The sequence below is a fragment of the Brassica napus genome, chromosome A4 (assembly GCF_020379485.1).
Source record: "Brassica napus cultivar Da-Ae chromosome A4, Da-Ae, whole genome shotgun sequence".
NCBI classification, from domain to species: Eukaryota; Viridiplantae; Streptophyta; class Magnoliopsida; order Brassicales; family Brassicaceae; genus Brassica; species Brassica napus.
The window spans coordinates 7,961,446-7,979,746 of record NC_063437.1 but is presented as its reverse complement, the minus strand read 5'-3'; the positions used below and the strand labels follow the sequence as shown (position 1 = coordinate 7,979,746).

General features: G+C 36.9%; 5 protein-coding genes and 1 pseudogene across 8 annotated transcripts; 2 read left to right on the top strand and 4 right to left on the bottom strand.

Annotated features, from left to right (window-relative positions):
* Positions 1–293: 293 nt before the first annotated feature.
* On the bottom strand, positions 294–1,085 carry LOC125608150 (glutathione S-transferase T3-like). Its single transcript, XM_048778105.1, has 2 exons — positions 958–1,085; positions 294–834 (listed from the first exon to the last, which is right to left on the bottom strand). The coding sequence occupies exons 1-2, from the start codon at positions 1,083–1,085 to the stop codon at positions 294–296; spliced, it is 669 nt and encodes a 222-aa protein (XP_048634062.1).
* Positions 846–2,479, bottom strand: LOC111200792 (annotated as a pseudogene).
* Positions 2,480–2,874: 395 nt separating this feature from the next.
* LOC106445026 (pre-mRNA splicing factor SR-like 1) lies at positions 2,875–5,982 on the top strand. Of its 4 annotated transcripts, XR_007338919.1 has the most exons (6): positions 2,875–3,009; positions 3,387–3,720; positions 3,959–4,061; positions 4,343–4,423; positions 4,766–4,837; positions 5,121–5,205. XR_007338919.1 is itself a non-coding variant. In XM_048777371.1 (5 exons), exons 2-5 carry the CDS (start codon positions 3,430–3,432, stop codon positions 5,829–5,831), a joined length of 1,155 nt encoding a protein of 384 aa, XP_048633328.1. In that variant the 5' UTR covers positions 2,877–3,009; positions 3,387–3,429; the 3' UTR covers positions 5,832–5,982. The 4 variants fall into 4 exon arrangements, 2 of the variants coding, with proteins under 2 accessions (XP_048633328.1, XP_048633329.1); XM_048777371.1 differs by lacking the exon at positions 3,959–4,061 and having other exon boundaries at positions 2,877–3,009; positions 5,121–5,982; XM_048777372.1 differs by lacking the exon at positions 3,959–4,061 and having other exon boundaries at positions 2,935–3,139; positions 5,121–5,982.
* Positions 5,983–6,105: 123 nt separating this feature from the next.
* LOC106445027 lies at positions 6,106–8,074 on the top strand. The gene is made up of 9 exons (XM_013886505.3): positions 6,106–6,380; positions 6,456–6,515; positions 6,582–6,629; positions 6,865–6,997; positions 7,080–7,156; positions 7,297–7,395; positions 7,490–7,560; positions 7,645–7,735; positions 7,824–8,074. Exons 1-9 carry the CDS (start codon positions 6,150–6,152, stop codon positions 7,938–7,940), a joined length of 927 nt encoding a protein of 308 aa, XP_013741959.1. The 5' UTR covers positions 6,106–6,149; the 3' UTR covers positions 7,941–8,074.
* Positions 8,075–8,298: 224 nt separating this feature from the next.
* On the bottom strand, positions 8,299–9,471 carry LOC106445028 (microsomal glutathione S-transferase 3-like). Its single transcript, XM_013886507.2, has 4 exons — positions 9,205–9,471; positions 8,973–9,048; positions 8,715–8,887; positions 8,299–8,548 (listed from the first exon to the last, which is right to left on the bottom strand). The coding sequence occupies exons 1-4, from the start codon at positions 9,315–9,317 to the stop codon at positions 8,473–8,475; spliced, it is 438 nt and encodes a 145-aa protein (XP_013741961.2). The 5' UTR covers positions 9,318–9,471; the 3' UTR covers positions 8,299–8,472.
* A 59-nt stretch (positions 9,472–9,530) lies between these two features.
* Positions 9,531–14,540, bottom strand: LOC106447765. The gene is made up of 4 exons (XM_048777373.1): positions 12,575–14,540; positions 11,968–12,480; positions 10,208–11,672; positions 9,531–10,130 (listed from the first exon to the last, which is right to left on the bottom strand). Exons 1-4 carry the CDS (start codon positions 12,692–12,694, stop codon positions 9,661–9,663), a joined length of 2,568 nt encoding a protein of 855 aa, XP_048633330.1. The 5' UTR covers positions 12,695–14,540; the 3' UTR covers positions 9,531–9,660.
* Positions 14,541–18,301: the final 3,761 nt, after the last annotated feature.

Below are 18,301 nucleotides of genomic sequence, written 5' to 3'. Positions count from 1 at the left end.
GCACATGAAGCTAAAGGAAACAAGAGGATACAAGTTTTGAAAGTGGAGCTACATACCTAAAGACAACCATGACTACTACTTATAATACATAAAGTTAAACACAAGAATCTGTGACTTGGTTCACATGCGCTAACGACCAAAAGACTTTCAGACCTCCCAATGCACCCGTGACTTGGTTCACATGCCTTCACGGACCCTGACACATCAAATAAGACAACAGTTAGTACGATCAAAACATTTTAAAAGTCCCAAGTTCACATAACAAGATTAATACCTCAAAAAAGACTAATAAATCACAACATTTCAGACATTAATTTGAGTTTAAGACTAGTCTCCATGTCAGGGAGTGGCTCGGTTTTCGTAAGTAAACGATCAAGGAGTTTATGTCTAGATAGTTTTTCTTTCATTTCTAAAACACCCTGCAGCTTCGTCAACTCCTCCTCTCTAACACTCTTCTTCTTCTTACAACCAGCTTTTGCAGCCTTTACCCCGGGAGGTCTACCCTCTGGTTCTCCCTCTTCCCCTTCTTCTCTATCAACCTCCAATGCTGGTTTGCGCTTCTCCTTTTCACCGTCCTTAGCCATATGAGTGTCGCACCATTTCTGGTCATGCCTGAGCTCCCTCCAGCAGTGATCCAGGGTGAACTTGTAGCCGTTATTATTAAAGAAAATGTCTAACGCAGATTTCATCACATCATCATCATTTTGACCACTTCTCTGCTCCCTCAGAGCCGCATCATAGCATCCAGCAAACTTGGATACTTGCTCGTTAATTCGAGCCCACCTCTGCTTGCAAAGACGAAGCTTCCTCGGTATTGTCCCAACCAGGTGAGGGCTTGCATTGTAGTAGTCGACAATACGGTTTCAGAAAGCATCAGCTTTCTGCTCATTGCTGAGAACAGGGTCCTTACTGGTGTTAAGCCAAGCACAAATAAGGATTTTATCCTCTTTGGGAGACCACTTCCTCCTCTTCTTCACACCAGACTCATCGGGAACTTGGCTACCGAACCAAATAGGTTCGGGTGAATCAAGATCAATGGAAATTTGACTAGTTAGAAGGTTTACATAGCCAGAAGTGTTACCCATGGTTAGAGGAGGGTCTGTGCCATTATTCTACCGACACAGACCCTTAAGTAAGCTACCTTTAAAACTAATTAAAGCCTATCAAATCATAGCAGTTGGGAAGATATCATTTAACACCAAATCTAGGCCGACTAAATTCATATCCAACTAAGTACTAAATAATTAAAGCCAATCAAATCATAGCAGATGGCAAGTTACAAACCAACTAAGTTCATTTCAAACACAACTAGAGTACTAATTTTTTTTAAAAAAATCCTACCTTTTTACAGAAACTCCCGACGAACGCCACTCTCCTTTGAACCCTTTGCAACAATTCCTGTAAAAATATTACATAAAACAGTCAAATGTTTTATCGAAATTCAAGAAACTACAATGAAAAAGAGGACAGAAACTAACCACGCAGAATCAATAACACCAAACCTATTAAAACTAATAGACAGACCCTTAGCTTAACTCTTGATTTCTCCTTTGATAGCTCATGTACTATCTTCTCAAGGTTAAGGAGCTTCTGGTCAATCTCATTACCTTGGACCTTAAGATCCCTAACTTGTCTCTGAAACTCCCTCATCTCCTCATGATCGCCACATCCCACCATTTCCAAACGTGGCAGTCTCCATCATCAGCATTGTGGCACGTAAAGTACCTTCTGTATGGATCTTTAGGAGTGTAAGAGCATCCGAGAACAGGCTGAGCACCGCAGTAGCATGTCGTCGGGATTCCATCATCAGCCTCTGGTTGAGGTGGGTACTGAACCGGCAATACATTGCAGTAGCTACTGTCAGCTTCATCCGCGTATATCTGAGCTTCGGCTTCAAGAAGGGAGGTTATGTCAAGAGAGTCTGATGATAAAGAGGGCTGGCTGTAGCTGTAATCTTGTCCCATTTTCGTTAACCTGAAACAATTAATGTAAGAACATAGTTAAACAACTATAATCATCATCAAACAAAAAACGATTTCAACGAGTTAGAGAAAGTTAAGAGAAGATTAGAACTTAACAAAATCAACGAGTTAGAGAAAAGAAAGCAACGAGCAACGAAGCGGAGAACATATGGATTGAACGAGCTTAAAAAAAAATTAGAACCAATTGAAACGAAAATGGGTCTTCAATTCGTGTAAGAAAAAATGAGAAGATCCGCTTCCGATTGAAACCAAAATCGATCCGAAACGCTATCTACAAACGCACCCTCTCTCCAAATCGATTTATACCCAAATCGTTTTGAAACCCTAATTTCAATCGTTAAACGAAATCAATTCAAATCCCATAACCCAACCAAATTGAGAGGAATCAAGAAGATAACTAATCTAAATCGAAAGATCTACAATTTTAGCCATCGATCTACCTTCGTAAAGCAGACGGAGAGGAATCACCGAGCTGTCGCCTTTCTCTCGAGAGCTCTTTTTTTTTCTACGCCGTCGGTCGAGAATGAATTTTCTTTTTTAATCCACCGCAACACAAACCGACACTGATCCACTAAAACAATGACACGTACACAAAGATCAACTCCTTAAAATCTTTCTCGACGGGCCAATCCTTAGATTAAGTCAGATAATTATTATTATTATATTACCCGTAACCTAAGAATTAAGGCTAAGGATCACACTTGAGCTTCCGTTGCAGTCGCTCTAATAAAGAGACATCACTTGTGTTTCAAGTTGGTTGTGTGTAATTACTAATTAGTACTTTCAATTGTGTGTCTTAATGTAGAATTTTCTTAATTGTTTCTCAGCATAAGAATAGAAATAGTATATTATAGTAGAAGGGTCAAATATAAAAATATCGAATAATATGAGGGTCATATTTGAAAGTTAGCCAATAATTATAAGTTGAGGCTTTTTATTACGAGATCGCCGTTTGCGGTTCTTTGGTTTCCTCTTCCTCTTGAACGAAGAAGCCCTATAATCTCCATCACACTTCCTCCAGATTCAGGTTTTCTCCCTCTCTCTCTCTCGTCTACTCCTTGCGATTTCAATTGAAATAAAAGTTCAATTACTCTGAGAAATTGTTTTAACCGGCGCTGAAATCCACAGCTCCGAGCTGTCTCTTCTAACCCTAATCGGTAATGATTTTTCAAGTTCGGCTAGAAATTGATATCGAATTTCACTTTTTCTTTTCTGGGTTTCACGAAATTCAACTCCTTTACGGTTTGATTTTACATGAGAGCATCGATAACCGATTTCTAGGGTTTCGGGTGAATCTAGGATTTTCAATTTTAAGATAAACGATTTGTTCTTTAAATTGTTAATCATTCGTCCCTTGACTACAAAGTTTCAAGCTTTTAGCTTTGTTAATGTCTTCTGTTTCAGGTTTCGGGGAGAGAGAGAGTTGTAGTAGGCTTGTGAGCATTTCATGGCGGAGATACAGACAAATGGAAGAGCATACGAGTCACTCTTGGAGAAGGTTCTTTCGATGAACATTGTTTCTTCTGACTATTTCAAAGAGCTTTATGGTCTCAAGACTTATCATGAGGTCATTGATGAAATCTACAACCAAGTTAGCCATGTGGAGCCGTGGATGGGTGGAAACTGCCGTGGTCCTTCCACAGCTTACTGTCTCCTGTACAAATTCTTCACCATGAAACTCACTGTCAAGCAGATGCATGGCCTGTTGAAGCACACTGATTCTCCTTATATCAGAGCGGTAAGTGAATCTTCTTAACCATTTTCTTGTGCATATTTGTGTGTTGTTTGTTTCAATACATGTTCCTCCAGTTACTTTGATACCAGCTGAGTTGTTAGTCTATGTTAATAATTAGAGATCCTCTTAACAGTCAGGTAATAGCATTCTTAATCTCTGGGTTCCATCTGAAACTAATCTTTTATCATTCCGTGTTGAAGTTATGAGCCTACACGTAATTTTTTTGTGTGTTTCATAGCAGATTTTCACAACCAGAAACAAAGTTGGGTTCTTTGTGTTGCTGAGTGTTTCTCCCCACCATTATTAATATGACCTTTCTTTGCTAGCTGTATCTGCAAATCAAGGTTTGAGGTGTCTTTTCTATTTTAGATTCTCTTATCTCCCTAGGATCACCTCACTGCCCACTGCCCATTTAACAGTATAGAAACAGGCGACTGTGATAATAATCTGTCTAGCGTACCGATGGTCCATTTAAAGTTCTAGGATCTGTGTGAAGTTTTTTTCTCTTTTAATCGTGAGCTTCCTTGCATTTCATAGCTACGTTCCTCCATGTCATAACAACTTGTCTCATCTATTTTTATATGTTAATTGCTTTTGATCTGACCACGTGTTACTATATGTGCAGGTGGGATTCCTATATTTAAGATATGTTGCAGATGCAAAGACGTTGTGGACATGGTATGAACCATACATTAAAGATGATGAGGTAACCTTCTTTATCATGTTCTTAAGAGTAACATACGATTATGGATAACATTTTACAGATATCAAGCTCTCAAGAAATATACCGTACGCATTTGCCTGTCCATTCATCTGGATTCTTGTAGTTTGTGTGTGAGTTTAGCATCATCTTGTTTTTCTTTAGTTCCTTAATATGTATTTTAGAGTATAGAAGCTCTTGTTAGTATTCTAAATGAGGTGTTCATGAATTAGAGTTTGGATCCATACAGTAGAATGTTTTTGACCTGAATGGCTACAATTATAGGCATCTCAATTTAGTATACTGCTTTAGAAGAATAATTAAATATATTTATTTACTTTGCTTCAGGAGTTCGCACCAGGATCAAATGGACGGACGACGACCATGGGTGTTTACGTACGTGATTTGCTGCTTGGCCTGGTGAGTACCAAATAATAATAGTTAATATTTATTGGTTTTGCATCTGTACCTAGAAAATCATCCTAGTAGTAAGTTATCTTTCTGAAGAGCGTTCTGTGGTTATCTGCTAGAAGAGTTTACTTCATTTTTTGAATTAATACATAAGCGAAGAATATGAAGATGTAAATTTTCACTAGAATTTGACCATATAATAGAGTCATTTTTATCCATGCATATTTTTGAGCAATATGATGCGTTAATGTATTAATTCCTGAATCTGACTTTGTTTGTTTTGTTTTGGCAGTATTACTTTGATACATTGTTTCCACGTATTCCGGTTCCTGTGATGCGCCAGATAGTATCAAACCTTGAGAAGATGAATTTACCAACAAAACCATCAGGTTCAACAGGGGACATGTCTCGTGGCTCTGAAGACACAGCCCGTCGTCCACCATCAGTAAAAGCATCCCTCTCTGTTTCATTTGGGCAGCGTGCACCTCACCGTGCCTCCACCAGAGGCTCTTCTCCTGTTCGCCGTCCTCCACCTTCTGGTTATGACAGAAACGAAAGGGATGAACCGCAGCGTCGGTCCCCACGGAGGAGCCAGAGCCGAGACTATTATTCGGACAGAGAGTCAGATAGACAGCGGGAGAGAGACCGCGAAAGGGAAAGAGATAGATACAGAGAAAGGGAGAGGGATTATGGTAATGATAGGAGGTCAAGGCGTGACTATGAAAGCAGAGGCAGACGCAGTGATTACGAGGATGATAGAAGCAGACACGACCGTAGAAGCAGGAGCAGAAGCAGGAGTGTGCAAATTGAGCGTGAACCAACTCCTAAAAGAGACTATGGCAACAAGGAGAAAGCAGCTGCGACTGTTAACAGCAACCTCGCAAAGCTAAAAGATTTATATGGAGACGCAAGTAGTCAGAAAGGAGGGGAAGAAGGATATGGAACAAGGAGGGATTCAAGTTCAGAAGAAGTGATCAAGCTTGGTGGTTCCTCTTGGAGGTGAAAACAAAACCAAAAAAAAAAAAACTCTGGACTTGAAATGCTTCTTCTATGTTGTAGGATGATGCAATGTTGTTTTACTTTTACTGTTTCAAACTTCCAGCAAACCTATTTGTTACAGAATTCATCTTTTTTATCTTGAATTGCTTCGACTTTGCACTGTGTCTTGATTTTCTTACTCAACAACTTTGTTTATTCTGCTAAAAACATATATAAATTTAACTTTGGTTGTTAGTGGTTGCAAAAGAATTCGTCTTTTCTCGAAAACAATTTATATCCATAAAATCTAAAAACTGAGTGTATCCATTTTTTTTGTATCAAGATGGATTCTCTTGGTCTGGTTCAGCCTCTCCACAGACTCTCTTCCACCATCTTCTTTTCAAGGCAGCGAAGAAGTCCTCGTTTGATTCCTTTCTCATCCTCCCTGAAACCACCGTTACCCTCGAAAAGACTCAATCTTTCGAAACCCTTTACCCTCACATTTGCTCTTGCTGAATCAGATTCTCCTCAACCTCTAGAAACAAGCTCGAAATCTCTTCTCCTACAACTCTCTGTAAGTGGCAAAACTCTGTTTTCTGATAAACGATGAGTCGAAAAACTGAAACTTTGTTGTGTTGTGTTGTTGCAGAAGTGTTTCGATCTTCCATCAGATTACTTCCAGCAGCTACCAAGTGATCTTCGTCTCGATGTAAGCTTCCCTTCTTCCTCACTTCTTAGTGATTTGCAACGCCTTCTTTTAATTTTATCTTGCCAGTTAAATGATGCTGCCTTTGATCTCTCCAATGGACCCATCATCGATGAGGTTAGTTCCTGCTCGCTTCCATTGACCACCAAATCATGTGAAACTTGTTCATTGCTTAATGATTAGAATGTTTCATCCTTATTGTAGCAGAGAAGCTGTCTCTCTTTTTTTCACTTAGCGCCTTTGTTCCTGTTTTCACTTCATATTGCTATAGCTATTGTAGTGTTTTTGTATAAAAGCTAACATCTTTGCATCTCTTACTCGAGGGACTTACCTCTGGAATCTATTTTGGTAGTGTGGTCAAGAGCTTGGGGAGACGTTACTGAATCTGTCGCGTGCTTGGGAACAAGCTGACACATCAACCTCTCGTAGTTTAGTGAAGAAACTTCCCGAACTGGAATCTTCATTAACAGATGGTGCCAAATCAGGTAACTAGAAAGAAAGTTAGCTCTATTGTATGTCTTTCTACATCTAACTCATTCTCGTTTTGTTTTCTCTTTATTGCTTCAGCCTTTGGGAGGCGTCTGATATCTGCTGGAAGAAGGTTCAGGGGAATGGGACAGTATGGTCAAGGTGAATTACAGAAGGTACAGCATGAGACCTAGTAGGTGTGGTTTCTTCTACTGATTGTTTTGATTATCATAATGATTACCAGTCTTAACTCATCTAACTTAATCTGTATGGATCATCCATGCCTACAAGAACTAACGTTGCTGAGAACCCGCAGATTGCTAAAGCGATGATTACAACTGGAGAGGTCCTATCTGCAAATACGTCACCTGCCTCAGTTGGAAATGAATCAAAGTCAAACACGAGGATGTTTAAGGCAATGCTTTAATAATAATGATAATATGATTTCTCCTCTACGCTCACTGAAGCTACTTTTCACGGATGAGATTTTTTTCTGTTTAAAATTGCAGTTTGGGGAGCTTCAGGTTGCTGTGAGTCCAGAGAAAGCATACGCTGGAGCTGCCATTGCATTTGTCTTTGGGTATTTGTGTGGAAGCTTTGTTTGTTACTTTTGAGAAATGTCTCTTAACAACATTGTAAAACAGTTCATTCTTGGATTGAACAGGATACTTTCATGGCAAATCAGTCAGGGAATCCAAAGCATACCAGAGAGCTCATTGCAGTATGCTAATGACAATGCGTTGGTACTCGCAAAGGTTTGTGGTGTATACTGCATTCTCTTGTTTTGAGGGTTTTTAAATTAAACATTTGTGTAATGTATTATTTGGTTGTTCATCTGGGCAGTCTCTAAGAGGGACTCTTCTAGCTACGTTTTATGCGTCAGCCGTCTTGTCAGGCTTCACAACAGCTGGGCTTCTCCTTCTCGCTAAGCAGCTTTCATCAGAGAAAGACTCATCATAATCCTTCTAGGATGATCTCTAATATTAATAATGTTTATTATTGTATCTACTACATACAACCTTTAATTCTGTCTAGTAAACTGTGGAATGGGTTGAGTTGTACTTTGTTTTAGAGCAAATGAAATCTCTTTGATATGAGTGATTGAAGTTGATCAACCAATAATTAGAGAGGTTGATGTTTCAGTGCATATGCAATTTCAGATCATCCATCAACTTCGACAGAATCTATTTATTGCCGGTGCTTGTTAATCACCATCATGCTCAAAGTTTCAAGGTTTTGGATCCCCTCAACTTGTGGTGTTAGCAGCTAAACCTACTCTTTATAATCAGTTTGTTAGCACCATAAGTTAAGAGAGCCATTAATCAATATTCTTTTCACCTGATTGACCAGAAAGTTGGCTTTATTACAACTACGAAAAAAACACTGAGCATTTAAACTCTGAGAAAGTAATCACAATGTTACAAAACTTGTAGAGAAACCAAAAGAGTGTAGCAATAACCAAAAGCATTTAAACAAACAAAGACCGTTAAGCTCAGGCGCGAAGGAGTGTAATGGCAAACGAGATTGTGCAGACGGCAAGACCTAGCATTGCCAAGAAGCCATATTTCCTGCAGAACAGTGGAACCGAGTTTGTCAATTACTTAGCTAGATTACGTGTAAAAGCATTTAGGTGCCTTTAGTTTAGTTATAAGGTGTAGTTAGTCTTTCGAGTTCAAAATTAGGAAGCCATAACTTGTTAAAGCATAAAAAAAAGGAAGAGGAAGAAGTAAAAACCCGATGGTGAGGCGCTTCATAGGATCACCAGTGGAATAGCCTTTGAAGTAGAAGAATCTGCTAACGTTGTAGAGCAAGCCAAGGGCTGTACAGATGCAAGGGTGCTTCATCCCACCAAGGATCATGAGTAAGAAGTACATCGGCATCATCTCTAGTGAGTTCTGGTGACCTCTCTGCCAATGCAAAAAAAAAAACCACCCAATTACGTCTCACATCTTGAAGAAAAAAAACACTGAGGGAAAGGAAAGTGTTTGAAACCTGAACACAGTTGAAGAGCTTAGCATCTTTGTTTTCAGACTCGGTTGCGTATAGTGTTGGATACGCAACTTTGTACCTGCAGTTTTGTTTTCAGAAAAAGTCAACGCGAGATCCAATCGAAGATTGAATATAGAGAAAAGCTCAGACGCAGTACATAGATAAACTTCAACTAAAACTGAAGGCGGGAAAAGCAAGAAAAGTGGATAAGAATAATGTTGTGGAAAGTGGAAACCTCTTGCGAGCTCCGCCGACTTGGAATGCCATCCAGAAATTGAGTACACAGTAGAGGACTACGACGATGACAACATATCCGTACTCTTTGGGAAGAACATCTCCAATCGCCATTGATGCTACCTTCTTTGTTTTGTTTTTCAGATCGTCAAAGTGGAACAATGATCCAAACCCGTGTCGTTTTATCGACCAAGCAAAGTCAAAGAAGAACTCTTGACCGTTGTCGGCAAAAACATTTCAAAGAAGAGTTATAAATTTCTTCCTTCATTAGCCATTCAGTATGTTAAATTTTTTTTATTAAGAAAATTCGAATTCTATATGTGAAAATTTGGAAACCAAAATAGAAAAATACCATAATAAAATCATAAATCCCACACAAAGTTTTCATACCAAAATAAAAACTCAAAAAAAACAAAACAGAAAATGAGACAATGAGACAATTTTTTTATAAAAAAAACTACCAACCACCTCTTCCCCTATTCCTCCCAATAGAAAGAGTTCCGAAACTCGAAGACACATCTTCCAGCAAAGCATCATTCATGGCATCTCTCAGATTCTTCTCATCAGCAGCTTCAAAGAAACATCCACGTGACCTTGCCTCGCTTATCAGCTTCCCCCATATCGAACCACTTAGTGCCAAAGTCGTCTCGTTCCCAACCACCCACAAACAATGCCTTGCTCTAGTCAGTGCCACGTTTGCTCTCTGCCGGTTGCTCAGAAACCCCACTTTGCCGTTACCGTTACTTCTAACGGTTGAGATGATGATGATGTCCTCCTCCCCTCCTTGAAACCCGTCCACAGATCGAACATTCAGAGTCAAAAGCTGACCTGATGGTAAGGAACCGACTCTCTCTTGGATGGCTCTGACTTGTCCTTTGTAAGGTGATATCACCCCAACATTCACCTTCATCTTTCTTGCACTTGAAACTGTTACAAGATTTTAAAAGCATAGTAAGAATAAACACAAACAGATTCATATTTTCTTAAATTACTAATCAAAATACCTTTGGAAAGATTAGATATGATCTCAGCAATCACAGCAACTTCAACCATGTTCTTAGGGCTATGTCCATCACCGAACTCTTCTTGTCCGCGACCAACGTTGATAAAAGAAAAGGAACCAAACATGTTTCCTTGAAGAAACCTCTTCTGATAAATGCTTTCTTGAACAACCGGAGCATCTGTGATCATCCCACTATAAAACTCCTTGTTAGGGAAACGGCTAATGGAAGGATGCATCCGGTACTGAACGTTAAGCAAGTGCTTGTTGTGACCAAGCAGAACCAACCTCTCAAACAAACTTCTTCCGAACTTCGCCCTCTCGCATTCCTCGTTATGAACCATTGCTGGTAACTGGTACTCATCTCCTATTAGAACAGCGTGACGCAAACCAGGAAGCTGCAATGCAGCAACTGATTCACATTCTTTAAGCTGAGCCGCCTCATCGACCACGAGAAGCTCTATACTTCCAGTTCTTCCTGGATTCAGTTCCGCAGCACCTGAGGCTGTGCAGAAGATTATATCCGCGTTTTGGAGACAAAATTTCTTGATATCTTCAGTTTCCAACAAGTCTGGAATCTCCTCAAAACATTTTGGTAGCAAACTTAGAGCCTGGAGACAGTCAAAAGTGACGAGTCTCTTGAAGCAGTCCATTTTAAAGCTTCCCTCTATCAACTGATCTCCTGAGCCATTCTCCTTCAAGAAGTATCTGACGCGTTGAAGCGCTTGACGGGCTGCCTCCATTTTCTTCACAACTCCAGGTGAAATGAAAGACTTTGGAAGATGAGTGTAGAGATCAACCATATCCGTCTCTAGGTCTTCACTTAAGTAACTAAAAGCGTCCCTGACAAACTCTCCAAAAGTATCTTTCTCCTCTTCCTCCTCAGATTGATCTACATAGTCACTGTAAGGCTCTGAGTTGTCCTCAAGTGGATCTACATAGTCATTGTAAGCAGACTCTGTGTTCTCAAGAAATTGTATCAGTGACTCTAACCTCTGATTCCAACCAGAGGATGATGGCGAGAACAGGTGACCAAGTTTAGCAATGCGCTCATCAAGAAACACATTGAGAAGATCATCCTTCTTGTCTATTCCCATTCTCTCTCGGTTTCCGGATAAGGCAATACTCCCCAGCCCACAAGTAGCAAGTTCTGACGAGCAGGTTTCCTTAAATAGAGCCAAAAGTCTCTGTGTTACCTCTACAATAGCTGTGTTTGTAGGAGCACACACAACTGTTTTGCACCGTAGCTTGAGAAGAGCAAAGAGAAGGGTCGCCACTGTCTTCGTTTTACCTGTACCCGGAGGTCCCCATATCAGTTTGACAGTGTTCTTGTGACTACAGTTTGTTGTCTTCACGCAGCTCAAGATTGCAGCTTCTTGGGATTTGTTCAATTTGGTTGAACGGATTATATCCAAAACACGGTCAGAATCGTCATCGTCATTACCAAAACAAAAACACTGTTCTGTAGCCTGTGACACAAGCAAAACAACTAATCACCAAACTGAAGCATAAAATAAACCACTGTTTTAAGATGGATAGAGAAAAAAAAAAGTTAATTAATCTAGAAGCAAAAATAAAGCACTTCAAAATTGTTTTAGTGCACATGCTAATCAGGTTAACCATGCTATACAATAAACATTATAGTGATAATATATAATCCAAGTGATATATTAAAGTTATAATCACTGATATGAAGTCTTATAAACTAAACCTATAAAATCTATAAGCATAAATTTATACACAAGATTATTTCTTCACACGCACCTGGTTATTTCCCTGAAGAACACTCTGGATCAGAGTCGAATTAGCTGCTTCGTTGTGCAAAGCATTCCAAATTCTTGTGTTTGTTGTTAAAGTCGTGAGGGAAACACCAAAACGAATTGAATGTTTCTCACCAGGAGATAACGATCTAGACACATGCACAGAGATGATAAGATCACCATCCATCTTGAATACGTAGACAAGGAGTAAGGGATCCAAGTCATCAATTCTTCTTGGCCTTGTCTTGGTCAGAGCAATGAGATCTCCACATTTTGGCTGGTACTTGGCACTAAAATTATCTTCATTGCTTAATGTTATGTCGTAGAGCAATGTGTTCGACGAACTTCCACTAGATTCCTTGATCCTTTTCTCCATAGAATGTGTGAAAAAGACAGGAGACCTAGATAAAGATTTTAAGCTCGAGAACAACTCGGTTCGAGTTTCTTCGAGTAGGTGAGGAATGAAGCAGTGAACGTATTCATAGACAGTTCCAAACCTGTCTGGTATTATCTTTCTCTGTTCAAAAATTACACCACTGATGAGGAACATGATATAAAAGTAACAAAGATAAAAGCACTGTTGACCAAAGGGGTGGAAAGAGATCACAAACCTTTTGCTTAAAGAGGTCTCTGTTGAGAATATCTTTGATAGACCAAGAAGATACTCTATCAAACAGAGTTGTTTTCTCGTTTTTTTCCACGGCCCTTCGTCTTTCTAAAAGATTATTCATCAGAGAAACAGCGAGAATCAACCTAAGTAAGGTTAGAAATGTTTTAAGAAGCAAGCAACGAAAATGACAAGTAGAAAGCAAATGGAGTACTTTAGAGGACTTTTGCAGAAGAATTTATAGAGACGAAGAAAACAAATCTGGTGTAACTCTTACTATCACTTTCGTCTACATTAAAAGAAAGAGGAATGCCAATAGTCCACAAACTTCGGAAATGATATCTTTCAACATTTTCCAAGACACTCTTGTTAATTAGTTTCAATATTCTTCTTTTAATTTTATTTAATTAAATGCAACTATGAAGTAACCAATGAACCGAATATGGCACTTCTTGGGTTATTCTTTCAACATTTTCCAAGAAACTCTTGTTAATTAGTTTCAATATTCTTCTTTTAATTTAATTTAATTAAACAATTGTTAATTAGTTTCAATATTCTTCTTTTATCGCATGCTAAAGTCAAGTTATACTTATAGGTACTAGAAACGTTTCAATATTCTTCTTGGGTTTTATTACTCTCTTATGTAATATTCAGATAAGGATTAAGCCGAAAATATGAGAAGCATGTTCATTATGATGGCGCCAAAAATAACCATTTACGAACGTCGAAAGCTAGTTTAGGTTAAGTTCCAAATATAGCTGTTAATTTCTCTCAATGCCCATTCCAATTTGTTATGGACATGTTATCACGCTCAGTTAAAACTTAAAAGCACTCTAAATGAGCTGAATACCAAATTGGGTAATGGTTAAAGTGGACAAAACTAAATTGACAATATGTATACCTAGCCATGGGGGTTCGTTTCGTTTCCAGGTCAGTTCTTCGGTTTTTGGGTTCTAGAGGTTTAGCATATATTCGGTAATTTAGAAATTTTAGTTTGGTTTTGGTTCAGTTTTTTCGGTTCTCATTTTTGTTCGGGTAACAAAGTTAGGAACCGATTAATAACCAAGATAATTTTGGATCCTATTTGGTTCGGGGTTAGTTCAATTTTTTTGGTAATTCATGATAAAAGTAAAAAATCCAAGATTTTCGGATTAAATGTCATTTTTTGGATTTTAGATAAAAATTTAGATAATTTGGATAATTTAAAATATTTTGGATAAAAGTATCATGGTAATCATTTTTTCGGTATTTCAGTTTATAAATAATATTTTAAATTATTTGATTATTTTAAAATTGAATATAGTTAGTATTTATAAATTATATTATATAAATTTGGATATCTATTCGGTTCTTGATTTAGTTTCAGTTTGGTTTTGATTTGATTTCAGTTCAGTTATAGTTCTTTAGTTCTAGAGATATATGATGTGATTGTGTAATTGGTTGGAACCAAATCTGAATCAAATCCCCTTTTCTCCGGTTCTATTTAGTTCTTCAATTCCAAATATGATTAGGTATGCCAAAATTTATAAAAGTTTTAAGATTTTGTTAATTTGAAAAAATTTCATGGTTTTTTCTTTGACATTTTTCAGTTTTGTTGTAAGTAAGAAGAGAATTAAAAAAGAATTTGTGTACCTTAGACTTATACCATGAATGATGAGCTTTTTTATATATAAATACAGCTACTTGAGAACTAAGTTAGAGAACAAGTAAAATATTGAAAAAATGAACAAATCAAATACTTTCCAGACATCACATAATATTTATAACATTTCTACTTAGTGTCCGTGTTATATTAAAGTACTTTAAAATGCACAACATGGTGCTTCGTTAAAACCATTACAAGAAAAATCTAATGAGAAAACTATGGTTAACGAAAAAGTGCAACATGTATCACTTCCCTTCGTGTGTACATAACATAATTCAAGATATTTGAGACGTAATTATATAAGGTGAACTAACTTACTGAAAGTAGCATTATGTAATGTAGAGCTGAAAATTTTAATCATTGCCCACGGGCCCTGCTCCGAACCATTTGAAACTTTTAAATCGCGGGTGCAGGTGCGGATCGAGTTTTTGAGTCGGGTATGGGTCAGCCGAATTTGAATCGCGGATATTCGCCAACCCGCAAATTAAAAAAAAAGTTTTTTTAAGAAAAGAAAACATTTTTCGTAAAATATATAAAAAACAATAAATATTTATATAATTTTAATTATAAATATATTATTTTATATAGTATTTTTTTTAAATTAACTATTTTATAAATAAAAAATAATTATTATATAATTAGAAAATAATCATTTTTAATTAAAATAACTATTTTTAATATAATTAATATTACCCGCAGGTTTAGCGGATTACCCGCGGGTTTTAGCGGAGCGGGTGCGGATATAAAAGTTTTTGTTTGCGGGTTATACGGATCGAGTTTTTGAATCGAAAAAATGATTCGACCTGCGGCGAGTCGAAGCGGGTTGACCCGCGAACCCATCACTAATGTAATGCCTTAGTGAGTAATAGCCAAACTGTCACTTGAATGAACATGTAAGACATGAACACCACTATTTTTCTGCAGTGGATGAGTGATACGATCATGAACGGTTTCACCATCGATCAAGATGACAAGGACTGCCCACATGTTAATACAGATAGTTAGACCATTGATCATGACAATGTGGACGACCCAAGTAAACTTGCGATAGAACTTGGAAAGGATCACAAGGATCATGAGCTCAAATGGGAAACCAAGACCACTGTAATTGTCTTGAAAATAAGAAGAAGACATATCTTTAGGTTTATTTATTCTTAAAATTTTAAAAGTGAAATGGTTCGTTTTCAAGATGCCGGATATCTTTTAGATCTACACAAAGCCCAAACATATATGATAAATTTTCAGGATCGAGCACATATATATCTTGGTGTTTTCAGAAACAAACACCTGTGGCCCATCTCTTCCAATTATGCGGAGCTTATCACACTCCATAGAGCACGTAGAGAGTGTGTATGGATGTTATGGTTTTGGTGACATTCAACAATAAGAAGAGCTAAACCGGAGCTGGTTCAATTAGCGTCTTGGTACAAGGTTATAAGAAGGTGATAACCGGGATGGTTATTGGAATCGGCTTATGACATAAGTGTACCGGTCTTCTTTATATATAGAAGAAGAAAGGTGATGTCAATCTATTGAGAGTCAGCTGATTTGAGCTGAGAGAGAAAGGTTGTTACAGAATCAGAGAGAGAAAGAAGATCGTTTCTTGAGTGTGCTGTACTTGTATCATCTCTTGATCATCTTCTTTGTAAAGACTCTTGGAGTGATTAGTGAAACCTTTTGCTTGTGCCGTCAAGCCCCAGATGTAAAGGATCCACATTGGATCCCGAACTGGGTTACCAAATTCTCTGTGTCTTTCTTTACGTTTTCTTTAGAGTTCTTATTCTATCGAACGAGTGAGAGAGAGTTGTGAGAGTTAGCGATCGGGAAGAAGCATAACAGAGAGCTAGAACTTGCGATCTGTGGAGTTCGTTAGGAGATTCGATTCATCACAAAGATAAGATCAATAAACCAATACATATGTTCTTTTTTAAAACATAAAATATTAAATTTCATTTAAAAGAAAATACTCTTGTTTACGGCATGAGCTACTTTGTTTATGACTTAGTTCCTAACAATGAACTTTGGTAAACAATCTATGTTCTATGTTCCCACAAAACCAATCCAACTTTGATAAGTGGTCTCTGTCCTTTTGTCGATTCGTAGAGTAGCTATTTTGTTCTTGACCTGCCTGTCGATCAGCCGAAATAGAGTATCTGCTGAACGAGAAAGGTAACCATGCTTCCTACCGTTGCACTCTCTCCGAATGGTGTAGACAGCAGCCTGAAACACGTAGCAAAGAAGGAATCTGTGAACTAGTGAGATTCTTCCATGCATGAGATGGTACATAATGTCCTCCCATTCGGTGGTATAGAGGTTCCCTAAGAGATTTTGCGCCAGCTTCTTCCACAAGGTGGAAGAGTAAGAACACGCAAAGAAAACATGACTTCGCGTTTCCAGGTGTTGGTGGCAGAGTATACAACTTCCATCAATTCCAGTGCTCCACATAGCCATTCCATTTCCCGTAGACAATACATAATCAGCAATTCTATATGAAGATAATGCGGCATGCGTTGCTCAAACGAAAAAAATATCAAAAGCGATAGAACTAAACATATACATCCGAAGTTCTTTTTATACACTCAAAAGCTCAAAAAGAATAAAGAGATTGAGGTAAGATACGTCCAATTATGTGAAAATACAGTTAACGTCTTCACGAAATCACTTTCTACTCTGGTATTCATAACATTGGGATGCATCATAAGAAAATCGATGTTTTGTATCTCGCACCATAACTTCTCTTATACTTCCTTATAATAATCGTTCTTTAATAATTTACTAGATCTCGATCTGCGCAACCGCGCAGATTTTTGTTTCAATTATTTTTATATAATTTTTTTTCAATTCTAAATTGGTATATATTATAATATATATGTGTATATCAATTTTTAAAACATAATAAGTTTACAGTATATTTTTTCATTGAATAGATTTTTTCAAACTTTCACATGTATTTGTATCTTTTTCTATATATATATTTGGATTATTATTTCATTATTAAAATCGTAACTATATCTATAAAGATTAGTAAGATATTGTTTTATTGTCATATTCAAAGATATTGTAATATTTCACAAATTTAGAAAGTTTAAGAAAAATTAAACTTTTCGCTTCATAGATTTATATTATCGAGTAAATAATTAAACGTTTAGTTTTTGTTTAATTTTTAAAATAAACTATATAGTTTTAATTTGTTTTCATTGGTTTAATGTAGTAAATATTAATCATTGTTAGATAATATGATTTTTGTTATTTAAAAAATAATTTTTATAATTTTAAAAGTTAACATCGACAAATATTGAAATAATTAACATATGAAGGTATATTATTACAACATTAAACTATATCTATTTAATTTATACTATCCATAAATTCAATGGGTTTAAATCTAATTATTAATAACCCAATAAAAATTTCTGGTAGAACTAAATTTAAATGATAAGATTAGAGATTAAATGTAACATAACTTTATAGGAATATGTACATTATGTCCATTTTTTCAAAAAATCACATATGAATTAAAGTCGTGATTTCTGTTTTAATATATAAGATGTTACGTGAGTGTTATTTTAATTTTGTGGATATAAAATTTTATCATTATTTAAATATGGGGGTATAATAAAATTGGAAGTGTTTAAATAGAGCTGCTTTTGACCATATTTTCAACGCGGATCTAGCAAAATAAGCTCGAACAAAAAGAAAATTGAATTATTTTGATAATATAAAGTATTGTATATCCTTAAAAGTTAAAACAAATTATGGGAGTATTTGGTGTTTCATTCATCAATGGATGGAGAAAAATGTTATAATAAATAAATAAATAAAAAATAAGAAAGCTAACATTTATGACATGTCTATCTCTCTCTCTTTAAAACTATAGTATAATTGATTGTCCTTTTCAGCGAATCCAAGTAATAAGAAAATAAAATAGAAAAACAAATAGTAGTTAATCAACGGTCAAGATCTGGAGAGCATAATCCAACGATGAAAAGAGGTCACTCAGGTACTGACACCACCTCTCATAATTCTCGTTAGTAGGACCCTCTCTCTCTTCCTCTTTCTTCTCCACTGTGCTCATGTTCGAACCGG